Source organism: Lampris incognitus, chromosome 10, assembly GCF_029633865.1.
Source record: "Lampris incognitus isolate fLamInc1 chromosome 10, fLamInc1.hap2, whole genome shotgun sequence".
Taxonomy (NCBI): domain Eukaryota; kingdom Metazoa; phylum Chordata; class Actinopteri; order Lampriformes; family Lampridae; genus Lampris; species Lampris incognitus.
The window spans coordinates 1,296,863-1,314,605 of NC_079220.1; the positions used below are offsets into that span (position 1 = coordinate 1,296,863).

The 17,743-nt window shown below is 43.3% G+C and overlaps 1 protein-coding gene across 1 annotated transcript in view; it reads right to left on the bottom strand.

Moving 5' to 3' along the window:
* arhgap27l (Rho GTPase activating protein 27, like) overlaps nucleotides 1-17,743 on the bottom strand; it is a 108,670-nt gene that overhangs the window by 48,378 nt on the left and 42,549 nt on the right. Inside the window, exons 2-3 of the mRNA XM_056287552.1 lie at nucleotides 9,980-10,103; nucleotides 8,369-9,270 (exon numbers count right to left, since the gene is read on the bottom strand). Coding sequence (XP_056143527.1) covers nucleotides 8,369-9,270; nucleotides 9,980-10,004 — 927 coding nt within the window. The 5' untranslated portion in view covers nucleotides 10,005-10,103. The remainder of the gene's footprint in view (nucleotides 1-8,368; nucleotides 9,271-9,979; nucleotides 10,104-17,743) is intronic.

Below are 17,743 nucleotides of genomic sequence, written 5' to 3' on the forward strand. Positions count from 1 at the left end.
TAACTAACTCTTTACTGAAGAACTAATTAACTCTTTACTGAGGAACTACTTAACTCTTTAATGAGGAACTAATTAACTCTTTACTGAGGAACTACTTAACTCTTTACTGAGGAACTACTTAACTCTTTACTGAGGAACTAATTAACTCTTTGTCGAGGAACTAATTAACTCTTTGCCGAGGAACTACTTAACTCTTTACTGAGGAACTAACTAACTCTTTACTGAGGAACTAATTAACTCTTTACTGAGGAACTAACTAACTCTTTACTGAGGAACTAATTAACTCTTTACTGAGGAACTAACTAACTCTTTACTGAGGAACTATTTAACTCTTTACTGAGGAACTAATTAACTATTTACTGAGGAACTAATTAAGTCTTTGCTGAGGAACTAACTAACTCTTTGCTGAGGAACTAATTAAGTCTTTGCTGAGGAACTAACTAACTCTTTACTGAGGAACTAACTAACTCTTTACTGAGGAACTAATTAACTCTTTACTGAGGAACTAACTAACTCTTTACTGAGGAACTAATTAACTCTTTACTGAGGAACTAACTAACTCTTTACTGAGGAACTAACTAACTCTTTGCTGAGGAACTAACTAACTCTTTACTGAGGAACTAACTAACTCTTTACTGAGGAACTAATTAAATCTTTACTGAGGAACTACTTAACTCTTTACTGAGGAACTAATTAACTCTTTACTGAGGAACTAATTAACTCTTTACTGAGGAACTACTTAACTCTTTACTGAGGAACTAACTAACTCTTTACTGAGGAACTAATTAAATCTTTACTGAGGAACTACTTAACTCTTTACTGAGGAACTAATTAACTCTTTACTGAGGAACTAACTAACTTTTAACTCTTTACTGAGGAACTAACTAACTCTTTACTGAGGAACTAATTAACTCTTTACTGAGGAACTACTTAACTCTTTAATGAGGAACTAATTAACTCTTTACTGAGGAACTAACTAACTCTTTACTGCCGAACTAACTAACTCTTTACTGAGGAACTAACTAACTCTTTACTGAGGAACTAATTAACTCTTTACTGAGGAACTACTTAACTCTTTAATGAGGAACTAATTAACTCTTTACTGAGGAACTACTTAACTCTTTACTGAGGAACTACTTAACTCTTTACTGAGGAACTAATTAACTCTTTGCCGAGGAACTAATTAACTCTTTGCCGAGGAACTACTTAATTCTTTACTGAGGAACTAACCAACTCTTTACTGAGGAACTAATTAAATCTTTACTGAGGAACTAACTAACTCTTTACTGAGGAACTAATTAACTCTTTACTGAGGAACTAACTAACTTTTAACTCTTTACTGAGGAACTAATTAACTCTTTACTGAGGAACTAATTAACTCTTTGCTGAGGAACTAACTAACTCTTTACTGAGGAACTAACTAACTCTTTACTGAGGAACTAATTAACTCTTTACTGAGGAACTAATTAACTTTTTACTGAGGAACTACTTAACTCTTTACTGAGGAGCTAATTAAATCTTTACTGAGGAACTACTTTTTACTGAGGAACTAATTAACTCTTTACTGAGGAACTAATTAACTCTTTACTGAGGAACTACTTAACTCTTTACTGAGGAACTAACTAACTCTTTACTGAAGAACTAATTAACTCTTTACTGAGGAACTACTTAACTCTTTAATGAGGAACTAATTAACTCTTTACTGAGGAACTACTTAACTCTTTACTGAGGAACTACTTAACTCTTTACTGAGGAACTAATTAACTCTTTGCCGAGGAACTAATTAACTCTTTGCCGAGGAACTACTTAACTCTTTACTGAGGAACTAAATAACTCTTTACTGAGGAACTAATTAACTCTTTACTGAGGAACTAACTAACTCTTTACTGAGGAACTAATTAACTCTTTACTGAGGAACTAACTAACTCTTTACTGAGGAACTATTTAACTCTTTACTGAGGAACTAATTAACTATTTACTGAGGAACTAATTAAGTCTTTGCTGAGGAACTAACTAACTCTTTGCTGAGGAACTAATTAAGTCTTTGCTGAGGAACTAACTAACTCTTTACTGAGGAACTAACTAACTCTTTACTGAGGAACTAATTAACTCTTTACTGAGGAACTAACTAACTCTTTACTGAGGAACTAATTAACTCTTTACTGAGGAACTAACTAACTCTTTACTGAGGAACTAACTAACTCTTTGCTGAGGAACTAACTAACTAACTCTTTACTGAGGAACTAACTAACTCTTTACTGAGGAACTAATTAAATCTTTACTGAGGAACTACTTAACTCTTTACTGAGGAACTAATTAACTCTTTACTGAGGAACTAATTAACTCTTTACTGAGGAACTACTTAACTCTTTACTGAGGAACTAACTAACTCTTTACTGAGGAACTAATTAAATCTTTACTGAGGAACTACTTAACTCTTTACTGAGGAACTAATTAACTCTTTACTGAGGAACTAACTAACTCTTTACTGAGGAACTAACTAACTCTTTACTGAGGAACTAATTAACTCTTTACTGAGGAACTACTTAACTCTTTAATGAGGAACTAATTAACTCTTTACTGAGGAACTAACTAACTCTTTACTGCCGAACTAACTAACTCTTTACTGAGGAACTAACTAACTCTTTACTGAGGAACTAATTAACTCTTTACTGAGGAACTACTTAACTCTTTAATGAGGAACTAATTAACTCTTTACTGAGGAACTACTTAACTCTTTACTGAGGAACTAATTAACTCTTTACTGAGGAACTAATTAACTCTTTGCCGAGGAACTAATGAACTCTTTGCCGAGGAACTACTTAATTCTTTACTGAGGAACTAACCAACTCTTTACTGAGGAACTAATTAAATCTTTACTGAGGAACTAACTAACTCTTTACTGAGGAACTAATTAACTCTTTACTGAGGAACTAACTAACTTTTAACTCTTTACTGAGGAACTAATTAACTCTTTACTGAGGAACTAATTAACTCTTTGCTGAGGAACTAACTAACTCTTTACTGAGGAACTAACTAACTCTTTACTGAGGAACTAATTAACTCTTTACTGAGGAACTAACTAACTCTTTACTGAGGAACTAATTAACTCTTTACTGAGGAACTAACTAACTCTTTACTGAGGAACTAACTAACTCTTTACTGAGGAACTAACTCTTTACTGAGGAACTAATTAACTCTTTGCTGAGGAACTAACTAACTCTTTACTGAGGAACTAACTAACTCTTTACTGAGGAACTAATTAACTCTTTACTGAGGAACTAATTAACTCTTTACTGAGGAACTAACTAACTCTTTACTGAGGGACTAACTAACTCTTTACTGAGGAACTAATTAAATCTTTACTGAGGAACTACTTAACTCTTTACTGAGGAACTAACTAACTCTTTACTGAGGAACCAACTAACTCTTTACTGAGGAACTAACTAACTCTTTACTGAGGAACTAATTAACTCTTTACTGAGGAACTACTTAACTCTTTACTGAGGAACTAATTAACTCTTTGCTGAGGAACTAACTAACTCTTTACTGAGGAACTAATTAACTCTTTACTGAGGAACTAATTAACTCTTTACTGAGGACCTACTTAACTCTTTACTGAGGAACAATGAGAGAAACATCAGCATTATTCTGTCTCTGTGTAAAGAGTGGAGGATCACAGAGAATTGAAAATGACATTTAAAGGACCATTCAGGTTTTTACTCACTGGGTCTTATTTTGTTCAGTTATAACACCATGTTCCTCTCTGGCTTCATGGTGTAGGTTAAAATAACACCAGGAGATTCAGGGCCAGATTGAGGGTCTGATCTTTGCAGAGCTACATACAAAAGAGACTTGTTAGTCTGTACACCAACACACACACACACACACACACACACACACACACACACACACACACACACACACACACACACATATACACACACACACATATACACACACACACACACACACACACACACACACACAGACACACACAGTTGTACAGTGTTGTAATAGCCAGAAGGGTTCTGTGGTGTCCACCAAGGGGCGCCTACGTCCCTTAGTTCAGACTAACCAGCTGATCATTTCATTACAACTACCCCACAGGTTAACTTGGAGCTAACTGGTTTACTGGGAGGCAGTGAACAGGACACATGATTGACTTGGAGCTAACTGGTTCACTGGGAGACAGTGAGCAGGACACTGGGAGACAGTGAGCAGGACACATGATTGACAAGAACTCACCGGTTCACTGGGAGACAGTGAGCAGGACACTGGGAGACAGTGAGCAGGACACATGATTGACAAGAACTCACTGGTTCACTGGGAGACAGTGAGCAGGACAGTGGGAGACAGGGAGCAGGACAGTGGGAGACAGTGAGCAGGGCAGTGGGAGACAGTGAGCAGGACACATGATTGACAAGAACTCACTGGTTCACTGAGAGACAGTGAGCAGGACACTGGGAGACAGTGAGCAGGGCAGTGGGAGACAGTGAGCAGGACAGTGGGAGACAGTGAGCAGGGCAGTGGGAGACAGTGAACAGGGCAGTGGGAGACAGTGAGCAAGGCAGTGGGACACAGTGAGCAGGACACTGGGAGACAATGAGCAGGACACTGGGAGACAGTGAGCAGGGCAGTGGGACACAGTGAGCAGGGCAGTGGGAGACAGTGAGCAGGGCAGTGGGAGACAGTGAGCAGGGCAGTGGGACACAGTGAGCAGGACACTGGGAGACAGTGAGCAGGACACTGGGAGACAGTGAGCAGGGCAGTGGGAGACAGTGAGCAGGACACTGGGACACAGTGAGCAGGGCAGTGGGAGACAGTGAGCAGGACACTGGGAGACAGTGAGCAGGGCAGTGGGACACAGTGAGCAGGGCAGTGGGACACAGTGAGCAGGACACTGGGAGACAGTGAGCAGGGCAGTGGGAGACAGTGAGCAGGACACTGGGAGACAGTGAGCAGGACACTGGGAGACAGTGAGCAGGGCAGTGGGACACAGTGAGCAGGGCAGTGGGAGACAGTGAGCAGGACACTGGGAGACAGTGAGCAGGGCAGTGGGACACAGTGAGCAGGGCAGTGGGACACAGTGAGCAGGACACTGGGAGACAGTGAGCAGGGCAGTGGGAGACAGTGAGTAGGGCAGTGGGAGACAGTGAGCAGGACACTGGGAGACAGTGAGCAGGACACATGACTGACAGCAGCAGACTGGTTAACCTGCATCTAAATGTGAGGCCAGAATCTGTGCGAGTCAATCAGTTCAAACTGTTCAGAGAAGCTTCTAGAGAGCAATGTGTTACTGTTTGGATTCCAACTTCCTGTTCAGCCTGAGAGCCTTCCTGTCTGCTCAGCCCAGAGCCGGGCTCACTTCCTGCTGTGACGTCATCACATCCTGCTGTGACATCACCAGCTGGCCATACTCCTCTCTATCTCTCTTTTTCTCTCCTTTACAAACACCTCAGTGACAAGCTAACACACACACACACACACACACACACACACACACACACACACACAGACACACACAAACACAGCCTTTACAAATTGACAGACAGGAAAAAGAACGACTTTTTTGTTCCATCCAGTGTCACAGCCTTGCAACCTTTGACCTCTTTACTGTTGCGCTTGTGTTTTCTCTGGGACTTTCATTCCTCCATGTTTTCAGACTGCTGCAGTCTGACGGCATGTCGTTTTAACGTACAGGAGTCACAAGATGGCGGACAGTTCACGGTCCCTTATTCTATTTCTACATTTGAAAAACAAGCTGGACCCAGATCAGCTGTGTGAGGGACAAAAGAAACAGAACAGTGATGTCTTTCTGTGTTCAAACTGGGCTCGGATCAGGTGTGTGAGGGACAAACTGGACTCAGATCAGCTGTGTGAGGGACAAAGGAAACACCACCTTGATCGCTTCCTGTGTTCAAACTGGACCCAGATCAGCTGTGTGAGGGACAAAGGAAACACAACCTTGATCGCCTCCTGTGTTCAAACTGGACCCAGATCAGCTGTGTGAGGGACAAAGGAAACACAACCTTGATCGCTTCCTGTGTTCAAACTGGACTCAGATCAGGTGTGTGAGGGACAAAGGAAACAGCACCGTGATCTCTTCCTGTATTCAAACTGGACTCAGATCAGCTGTGTGAGGGACAAAGGAAAAACCTCCGTGATCTCTTCCTGTGTTCAAACTGGACCCAGATCAGGTGTGTGAGGGACAAAGGAAACACCACCTTGATCGCTTCCTGTGTTCAAACTGGACCCAGATCAGCTGTGTGAGGGACAAAGGAAACACAACCTTGATCGCTTCCTGTGTTCAAACTGGACCCAGATCAGGTGTGTGAGGGACAAAGGAAACAGCACCGTGATGTCTTCCTGTGTTCAAACTGGACTCAGATCAGGTGTGTGAGGGACAAAGGAAACAGCACCGTGATGTCTACCTGTGTTCAAACTGGACTCGGATCAGGTGTGGGAGGGACAAACTGGACTCAGATCAGCTGTGTGAGGGACAAAGGAAACACCACCTTGATCGCTTCCTGTGTTCAAACTGGACCCAGATCAGGTGTGTGAGGGACAAAGGAAACAGCACGTGATCTTTCCTGTGTCAAACTGGACTCGGATCAGGTGTGTGAGGGACAAAGGAAACAGCACCGTGATGTCTTCCTGTATTCAAACTGGACTCGGATCAGCTGTGTGAGGGACAAAGGAAAAACCTCCGTGATCTCTTCCTGTGTTCAAACTGGACTCAGATCAGCTGTGTGAGGGACAAAGGAAACACCACTTTGATCTCTTCCTGTGTTCAAACTGGACTCAGATCAGGTGTGTGAGGGACAAAGGAAACAGCACCGTGATGTCTTCCTGTGTTCAAACTGGACTCAGATCAGCTGTGTGAGGGACAAAGGAAACAGCACGTGATCTTTCCTGTGTCAAACTGGACTCGGATCAGGTGTGTGAGGGACAAAGGAAACAGCACCGTGATGTCTTCCTGTATTCAAACTGGACTCGGATCAGCTGTGTGAGGGACAAAGGAAAAACCTCCGTGATCTCTTCCTGTGTTCAAACTGGACTCAGATCAGCTGTGTGAGGGACAAAGGAAACACCACTTTGATCTCTTCCTGTGTTCAAACTGGACTCAGATCAGGTGTGTGAGGGACAAAGGAAACAGCACCGTGATGTCTTCCTGTGTTCAAACTGGACTCAGATCAGCTGTGTGAGGGACAAAGGAAACAGCACCGTGATGTCTTCCTGTGTTCAAACTGGACTCAGATCAGCTGTGTGAGGGACAAAGGAAACAAACAGCACGTGAGCTTTCCTGTCTTCACCACTGTCTCCTGACAGCATGCATATGACGGCTGTAGCAGTAGTCTATGAACCGTGTTGCCCCTGTGGGCAAATTGCTGCTTAGAATTCATCAGCGTGACTTCATAAGACAGCATTTGATTCAGTAGGTGACTTCATGCTGTCTGAAACAGATTTTACTTCAAGGGGTTCAGTTTGTTCAAATGGGAAGATAGAACTGGGCCTCTTCCCTGTCAACCATCCACCATCTTGTAGTTACATTTGTCCTGCACATGGCTGCATGTCTCTACAGCAGAGTCCCCTGACATGTCCTGAAATACACATGCAACATAAAGTGTTGTGATGAGGCTCTACTACTACTACTACTACTACTACTACTACTACTACTACTACTACTACTACTACTATTTTCGGCTGCTCCCATTAGGGGTCGCCACAGTGGACCATTCGTTTCCATTTCCACTCTTCATCCTCTTCATAGCTGCCCTCACTTCCTCCTTGCTAATCCACTGAACTTCCTGATTCACTATCCCCACATCATCCACCCTTCTCTCTCTCTCTCTCTCTCTCATCTTCTTCATTCATCAGCCCCTCAAAGTCCTCCTTCCACCTTCTCAGCACACTCTCCTCACTTGTCAGCACATTTCCATCTCTATCCTTGATCACCCTAACTTGCTGCACATCCTTCCCAGCTTGGTCCCTCTGTCTAGCCAATCGGTACAAGTCCTTTTCTCCTTCCTTAGTGTCTAACCTGTCATACAACTCACCATACACCTTTTCCTTTGCCTTTGCCACCTCTCTCTTCGCTTTACACTTCATCTCCTTATACTCCTGTCTACTTTCTTCATCTCTCTGACTATCCCACTTCTTCTTTGCCAACCTCTTCCTCTGTATACTTTGCTGTACTTCCTCATTCCACCACCAAGTCTCCTTGTCTTCCTTCCTCTGACCTGATGACACACCAAGTACCTTCCTAGCCATGATGAAGAGCATCCACTGTTAGGTGGAAACTGTGAGTGTGTGTGTGTGTGTGTGTGTGTGTGTGTGTGTGTGTGTGTGTGTGTGTTTTCTCTACCTGTGAGTGAGGAGTCTCGGATGTTCTCAGGGAGTCCAGGTCCAGGTTCAGGTCCTGAATGGATTCATAGATGTGGTGTGAATCTTCCTCCTTGCAGCAGTCTTTCTCCTCCTCCTCACTAAACTCCTCCTCTGCCACCTCCTCTTCCTCCTCTTCCTCGTGGCTCTCCTGGTGCTGAGAGGAGGCTCTGGGGGAGTCTGCCTGCTTCGTGCCTGCTCCCATACTGGGAACTGTTGGTGTCTCCACTGGTATGGGCTGGGTGTGAGGGCGGTGGGGGGGAATGGGGTCGGCGGCCCCGCCTGGCTCATCCAGAGAGACAGATTTACCCACACTTCCCAATACACTCTGCCTCTTCCTTCCAAGGCTGCTGTCAACCATGTTTGTAGTTCCTTCACTGCCGGTTTTGCTTTCTGAGTCACCAGGGACGTCAAGTGGCACGTCGGCAACCCATCTGGATGGCGGCGGGTCATTAGAGTCCAGCATCACACCAAAGGTGGACATGCGGTTCTCCGTCCTGCGGTGGGCAGTAGAGTCAGGCCGCAGACGGATAGTCACCTCATCACCTGGCTTGGTTCTGCCACCCACCAGCTCCTCGGACGTCTTGGGAACCGGAACCGGGATGGGTTTGGGCGTGGTGGCCAGAGGCGGCAGCAGCGGCGGCATGTCGAGTGTGGGCGGGTGGGTGAAATCCAGCAGGGAAGGGAGTGAGGTGGGGAGCTCCTTGACGTACTTGGCAGGGATGTAGAAGGGTTTGTGACGCTGGTCTTTCCTCACCTGCCACCAGTGGTCGTTGGTTTTGTCCAGCAGGATGTAACGCTCATTGGGTTTGATGGAGACCAGCGCACCATCCCGGCCCTGGTACTCAAATTCAAACTCCACCAGAACCAAACCCAGACCTGCTTCTGAGGCATAGACCACAAAGAAGAAAAATATTACTGCAAGTACTGTCACCTCAATCATGATACTGTCAGGAAGAAATACTTATACCATCACTAACCTGGCAATTATACATATATATGTGTGCGTGTGTGTGTATATATATAAACACTATATTCACAGTACTATCACTATACAGTCAATATGAAATATTTATACTTTGATAATGTTGTCTTTAATAAATACATGATATCAAAGTACTACCACTAACAGAAACATTCGTCATGGTTACAGTGAAACTGGCATGAGAAAACAACTCTTAACATCATCATCATAAATATGCTGCTCCTGCTACACAGATAGTACAAGTAGTGTGAGTATTATTGATAATCCTGGTACTACTAATACAACTACCACCAATACACTACTATGACTATCATTTTCAGTGTTACTACTGCTCCTGATCCTGCAAATACTACTAATTCTACTACAACTACAACTACTACTACTACTACTACTAGTAGTAGTATCACTACAAGTACTGTAACACAGATACTTTTGCTTCTTGTATTATATTAGTTTCTGTTTGGCAATACTCACCATCGTCAGCATCATGCTGGGACTATTCTACATTGTACTATAGAAATAAGACTGTTAGTAGTACTAATAGATATACTACTTCCATAATTATTATGATACTTATTGCAATTTTTCAGTGAGCAGAAGCAGTATTACCTCCACCAAGCAGGGAGGAGCTCATCACTGTGGTAACAGCCCGGGGTGTCCACAAACCGCGCCCCTAAGGGAGGAGGCGGAGGACAGTCTGAAGGTCAGAGGTCAAAGATAATCAGCAGCCCTCCTAAAGAGAAGAGACAGTAACACTTTTTTTAGGGGGGGATTTTTCCCCATTTTTCTCCCCAATTGTACCCGGCCAATTACCCCACTCTTCCCCCAACTGTACTCAGCCAAATACCCCAATCTTCCAATCCCTCCTCTCTTCTGAGCCGTGCCGGTCACTGTTCCACCCCCCCTGCTGATCCAGGGAGAACTGCAGACTACCACATGTCTCCTCCGATGCATATGGAGTCACCAGCCACTTCTTTTCACCTGTCAGTGAGCAGTTTCACCAGGGGACGTAGCCTGTGGGAGGATCACACTATTCCCCCCAGTTCCCCCTCCACCCGAACAGGCGCCCGACCGACCAGAGAAGGCGCTAGTGCAGCGACCAGGACACACATCCACATCCGGCTTCCCAACTGCAGACACGGCTAGTTGTGTCTGTAAGGACGCCTGACCAAGCTCGAGGTAACACGGGGATTCGAACCGGCAATCCCAGTGTTGGTAGGCAACGGAATAGACCGCTACGCCATCTGGATGCCTGAGACAGTAACACTTTATAATTACTAAACACTACAAAAGCATTTACAATGCATTAATTAGTAATAAATGAAAATAAATACATACATCTAAGCTCTTTCAGATTCTAGTCATCATTCTTGATGGGGTTAAATACTCTGGCAGCATTATTCTTGATGGGGTGAAATACTCTGGCAGCATTATTCTTAATGGGTTAAATACTCTGGCAGCATTATTCTTGATGGGGTTAAATACTCTGGCAGCATTATTCTTGATGGGGTGAAATACTCTGGCAGCATTATTCTTGATGGGGTGAAATACTCTGGCAGCATTATTCTTGATGGGGTTAAATACTCTGGCAGCATTATTCTTGATGGGGTTAAATACTCTGGCAGCATTATTCTTGATGGGGTTAAATACCTTGGCAGCATTATTCTTAATGGGTTAAATACTCTGGCAGCATCATTCTTGATGGGGTTAAATACTCTAGCAGCATCATTCTTGATGGGGTTAAATACTCTGGCAGCATTATTCTTGATGGGGTGAAATACTCTGGCAGCATTATTCTTGATGGGGTTAAATACTCTGGCAGCATTATTCTTGATGGGGTGAAATACTCTGGCAGCATTATTCTTGATAGGGTTAAATACTCTGGCAGCATTATTCTTGATGGGGTGAAATACTCTGGCAGCATTATTCTTAATGGGTTAAATACTCTGGCAGCATTATTCTTGATGGGTTAAATACTCTGGCAGCATTATTCTTGATGGGGTTAAATACTCTGGCAGCATTATTCTTGATGGGGTTAAATACTCTGGCAGCATTATTCTTAATGGGTTAAATACTCTGGCAGCATCATTCTTGATGGGGTTAAATACTCTAGCAGCATCATTCTTGATGGGGTTAAATACTCTGGCAGCATTATTCTTGATGGGTTAAACACTCTAGCAGCATCATTCTTGATGGCGTTAAATACTCTGGCAGCATTATTCTTGATGGGGTGAAATACTCTGGCAGCATTATTCTTGATGGGGTGAAATACTCTGGCAGCATTATTCTTAATGGGTTAAATACTCTGGCAGCATTATTCTTGATGGGGTTAAATACTTTGGCAGCATTATTCTTGATGGGTTAAATACTCTGGCAGCATTATTCTTGATTGGTTAAATACTCTGGCAGCATTATTCTTGATGGGGTTAAATACTCTGGCAGCATTATTCTTGATGGGGTGAAATACTCTGGCAGCATTATTCTTAATGGGTTAAATACTCTGGCAGCATTATCCTTGATGGGGTTAAATACTCTGGCAGCATTATTCTTGATGGGGTGAAATACTCTGGCAGCATTATTCTTGATGGGGTGAAATACTCTAGCAGCATCATTCTTGATGGGGTTAAATACTCTAGCAGCATCATTCTTGATGGGGTTAAATACTCTGGCAGCATTATTCTTGATGGGGTTAAATACTCTGGCAGCATTATTCTTGATGGGGTGAAATACTCTGGCAGCATTATTCTTGATAGGGTTAAATACTCTGGCAGCATTATTCTTGATGGGGTGAAATACTCTGGCAGCATTATTCTTAATGGGTTAAATACTCTGGCAGCATTATTCTTGATGGGTTAAATACTCTGGCAGCATTATTCTTGATGGGGTTAAATACTTTGGCAGCATTATTCTTGATGGGTTAAATACTCTGGCTGCATTATTCTTGATGGGGTTAAATACTTTGGCAGCATTATTCTTGATGGGTTAAATACTCTGGCAGCATTATTCTTGATGGGTGAAATACTCTGGCAGCATTATTCTTGATGGGGTGAAATACTCTGGCAGCATTATTCTTGATTGGTTAAATACTCTGGCAGCATTATTCTTGATGGGGTTAAATACTTTGGCAGCATTATTCTTGATGGGTTAAATACTCTGGCTGCATTATTCTTGATGGGTCAAATACTCTGGCAGCATTATTCTTTATGGGGTGAAATACTCTGGCAGCATTATTCTTGATGGGGTTAAATACTCTGGCAGCATTATTCTTGATGGGGTCAAATACTCTGGCAGCATTATTCTTGATGGGGTTAAATACTCTGGCAGCATTATTCTTGATGGGGTTAAATACTCTGGCAGCATTATTCTTGATGGGGTTAAATACTCTGGCAGCATTATTCTTAATGGGTTAAATACTCTGGCAGCATCATTCTTGATGGGGTTAAATACTCTAGCAGCATCATTCTTGATGGGGTTAAATACTCTGGCAGCATTATTCTTGATGGGTTAAACACTCTAGCAGCATCATTCTTGATGGCGTTAAATACTCTGGCAGCATTATTCTTGATGGGGTGAAATACTCTGGCAGCATTATTCTTGATGGGGTGAAATACTCTGGCAGCATTATTCTTAATGGGTTAAATACTCTGGCAGCATTATTCTTGATGGGGTTAAATACTTTGGCAGCATTATTCTTGATGGGTTAAATACTCTGGCAGCATTATTCTTGATTGGTTAAATACTCTGGCAGCATTATTCTTGATGGGGTTAAATACTCTGGCAGCATTATTCTTGATGGGGTGAAATACTCTGGCAGCATTATTCTTAATGGGTTAAATACTCTGGCAGCATTATCCTTGATGGGGTTAAATACTCTGGCAGCATTATTCTTGATGGGGTGAAATACTCTGGCAGCATTATTCTTGATGGGGTGAAATACTCTAGCAGCATCATTCTTGATGGGGTTAAATACTCTAGCAGCATCATTCTTGATGGGGTTAAATACTCTGGCAGCATTATTCTTGATGGGGTTAAATACTCTGGCAGCATTATTCTTGATGGGGTGAAATACTCTGGCAGCATTATTCTTGATAGGGTTAAATACTCTGGCAGCATTATTCTTGATGGGGTGAAATACTCTGGCAGCATTATTCTTAATGGGTTAAATACTCTGGCAGCATTATTCTTGATGGGTTAAATACTCTGGCAGCATTATTCTTGATGGGGTTAAATACTTTGGCAGCATTATTCTTGATGGGTTAAATACTCTGGCTGCATTATTCTTGATGGGGTTAAATACTTTGGCAGCATTATTCTTGATGGGTTAAATACTCTGGCAGCATTATTCTTGATGGGTGAAATACTCTGGCAGCATTATTCTTGATGGGGTGAAATACTCTGGCAGCATTATTCTTGATTGGTTAAATACTCTGGCAGCATTATTCTTGATGGGGTTAAATACTTTGGCAGCATTATTCTTGATGGGTTAAATACTCTGGCTGCATTATTCTTGATGGGTCAAATACTCTGGCAGCATTATTCTTTATGGGGTGAAATACTCTGGCAGCATTATTCTTGATGGGGTTAAATACTCTGGCAGCATTATTCTTGATGGGGTCAAATACTCTGGCAGCATTATTCTTGATGGGGTTAAATACTATGTCTCCAACACTTGTCACCTGAAGATATTTTTGGAATATTACTGATCCTCCAGTCTCTCGGTGCATTTTTCAGAACCTCTCTTTCTGAGTCATATTTCTGGCAATGCAACAATACATGGTCCACTGTTCCTTCCTCTCCACGATACTCACACTTTCCATTGTCATGCTTTTCAACCCCACAGTGGGCACTTTGTAGACCAGTATGACCATTCCTTCATGTTGTTATAACCCTCTCCTCTTTCTTATCTCGTCCTCGAGACCATGCACTCCAAACTACTGGTTTATTTTTAAAAAGATATCTTCCTTTACTTCCTTTATCCCGTTTGTTTTGCCACATCTTTTTTATTTCAATTCAATTCAATGTATTGTCATTAAAACAATGTGCAGGCACATGTTAAAAATGAAATGAGGGCTGCAGCTTCACCAAACAGTGCAAGACAGACACACACAAACACAGCAAACACAGTATAAGATATACACACATGAAGACCACAGCAAACACAGTATAAGATATATACTGATGAAGACCACAGCAAACACCGTATAAGATATACACTGATGAAGACCACAGCAAACACAGTATAAGATATATACTGATGAAGACCACAACAAACACAGTATGATATACACTGATGAAGACCAAAAGAATCAGAATCAGAATCAGTATACTTTATTCATCCCCGAGGGGAAATTGGGTCCTATTACAGACACTCACACTCTAGTACCTAAAAACAACAAGATACAAGATAAGAAAATAGAAACAGAAACAAATAGAAATAAATGATAAATAAGAAACAGAAATAAGAACAAAATATATCAACAAGCATGGTGCACATAACAGCCTATCTATACTGCACTACCACAGCACACAACAAGCAGCACAAACAAAACCCGACAGGGCAGTCCAATGACCATTGACTCAGAGTGTCTGACAGTCTGAGTCTGAGGGAGGAGATGTAAAGTCTGATGGCCACACGCAGGAATGACCTCCTGTGGCGCTCTGTGGTGCTTTTTAGCAGAATGAGTCTATTACTAAAAGTACTCCTGTGCCCAATCAGCGTGTCATGGAGTGTGTGGGAGACATTGTCCATGATGCCACATAACTTCAACAGCATCCTCCTCTCAGAAACCGCCGCCAGAGTCCAGCTCCAGCCCCACAGCGTCACCGGCCTTGTGGATCAGTTTATTGAGCCTGTTTGCATCCGCTACCCTCAACCTGCTGCCCCAACACACAACAGCAAACAGGAGAGCACTGCCACCACAGACTCACACCACATCCTGAGCATCGTCTGGCAGATGTTGAAGGACCTCAGCCCCCTCAAACAGTAGAGACGGCTCTGTCCCTTCTTGTAGAGGGCATCAGTCAGTGTTCTTAGTCCAGTCCAGTTTATTGTCTGTATACACCCCCAGGTACTCTTAGTATTTTTTTAAAGCTAAAAGTAAGTTAAAAGAGAGCTGGAGTACAAAATATTCAAAAATATCTACAGACATTCAGTGGGTAGCCAGGTTCAGGTGGGTAACAGCTTGTGGAAAGGAGCTGTTTTTGAGCCTGGTAGTGCGGGCTCTGAGGCTCCTGTAGTGCCTCCCAGAGCGCAGGGGGAGAACAGTCCATGGTTGGGGTGGGTGGGATCTCTGCTGATGCCCAGACCCCTTCGAAGGCAGCGTTTGTGATAAATGTCTTTTATGGCTGGGAGCTGGGTACCGGTGATGTGCTGGGCCACCTTGACGACCCGCTGCAGAGCTTTCTGGTCTACTGAGGTGCAGTTGCCGTACCACACTGAGATGCAGATGGTCAGGATGCTCTCTATGGTGCAGTGGTAGAAGTTGGTGAGGATTTTGGTGGATAGACGGACGCTCCTCAGCCTCCTCAGGAAATGCAGGCGTTGTTGGGCCTTTTTCACAAGGGCCTTTGTTCCTTAATCACCGCTTTAGCTTCTGGTTTACTGATATTCACTTGAATGTGATTACTCCCTCTCTTCAGGGCCCTTTTTGCTGCTTTATTCACCTCCTCATGTCCGTCAATTAAGGAACAGGAATCAGGAACATTTTATTTGTCATTTCACTTCATGTACTTGCGAACATGAAATGAAACAAAATGCCCCCCCCAGCCCACAGCAGTACAACACAAAGACAAAAACACACCCAAAACTTCAACAACACACATATCCATACTAACACACATATCCAAACTAAACAGAAATCACTGTCCAAGGGAACGAAAGCTAGCCAGGATGACTGTCAGAACCGCCGGTCTGCATGGGCTAGCAGTTAGCTTAGCCTGTCCCACTTCTGCATCCTGTCAGACCACCCTCGGCATTTCCTCCTCGTGCGCAGCTCCAGGCAGGGGCTGTGGTCTCTCAGCTCACCGGACGAAGCAGACCAAGCTCTCCCAGCTGATCCAGCACCAGCTCTCCTAGCCAGACACCCTCAATATGCCTCCCCGCACTCCCCATGACAACATCAAAAACACCACAGTCAACGCCAGGTGAGGCCACTGCCAGACCGTCCTCGGTGTTATCGGAACTGCCGGTCTGCATGGGCTAGCAGTTAGCTTAGCCTGCCCCACTCTCCCAGCCGATCCAATGCCAGCTCTCCCAGCCATCAAACGAAGACAAAACAGACGTGGACAAAGACACTGTATGGATGGTACTGGGTGAGGCCGCTGCAAACAGCCATCTTCCCAAACCAGAAGCGAAAGATTCCAACATGGGCAGGGACCCACACAAAACTAACAGACAAACACATTTGTTGGAATTCTGCATAGTGGTTGTAGTATTTCAAACAATAAATCCTCTCTACTCCTGGAGTTGTAAAGTTTTAAGCCTAGCATCATACTGCACACGGATCTGATGCAATTCCCCCTCTCTCTGGCCTCACATCCTCTACCCATTGCAAAGCTAAAACCATCATTTCACATGCAAAAACAGATGTATCATCGTCAAGTCTCCTCCCATACTAAACATGACGCTTAGGGATCACTGTTACTGCTGCTGGTCTTCCTGTCTGAGGGTCTTTAGAACCATCTGTATAACCCTGTAAATAACCATAATAATTCCTTCTGATGTATGAACTAATGATCTTGCAATTTTCCCGACATTCATCTCTGATTAATTCAAGGAGGCTAAGATCTCTGGCTGCGGCAAAAACCAAGGAGGTCTAGCTTATAGAACCAGTATACCCATGTCACTAGCCTTCGTTTTAATGACCCAAGCTCGTTGTTGGCATTTTTTTCCTGTTCCCAGCATGGCTCAATAGCACTTATTGTAAGATGGTTATTATATCCTTATAAACTGACCCAGTATGTCATCATAATTTGCTGTCTTCTTAACTCCAAGAGCATTCCCCCCAACATGGCAGATGTTGTTTGAAAAGCCTAACTACATGTCCTTAATGCTTGTACTTGTATTCTATCCAAGTTTCCCAACAAGGGTTTAGACACCAATGCACATGCCACACATCTATAATCCAGAGCTGATTTTATTAAACCTATATATATAGCTTTCAAAGCAGATGTGTCAGATCCCCAGTCTGTTCCCACCCGGGGGTGTAGCACAAAATTCTGGGCCCTATACATAAGCAGTCTCTGTGGGCCCCTTTCGTCTTTTGTCTCTCACGCATCACTTTGTTTAGCTCTAGCATGTTGAATGTTATTTACAATCACATGTGACAACCACGGGGAAACTTAGCACCCGACCCAGCAACGAAACAGAGACCG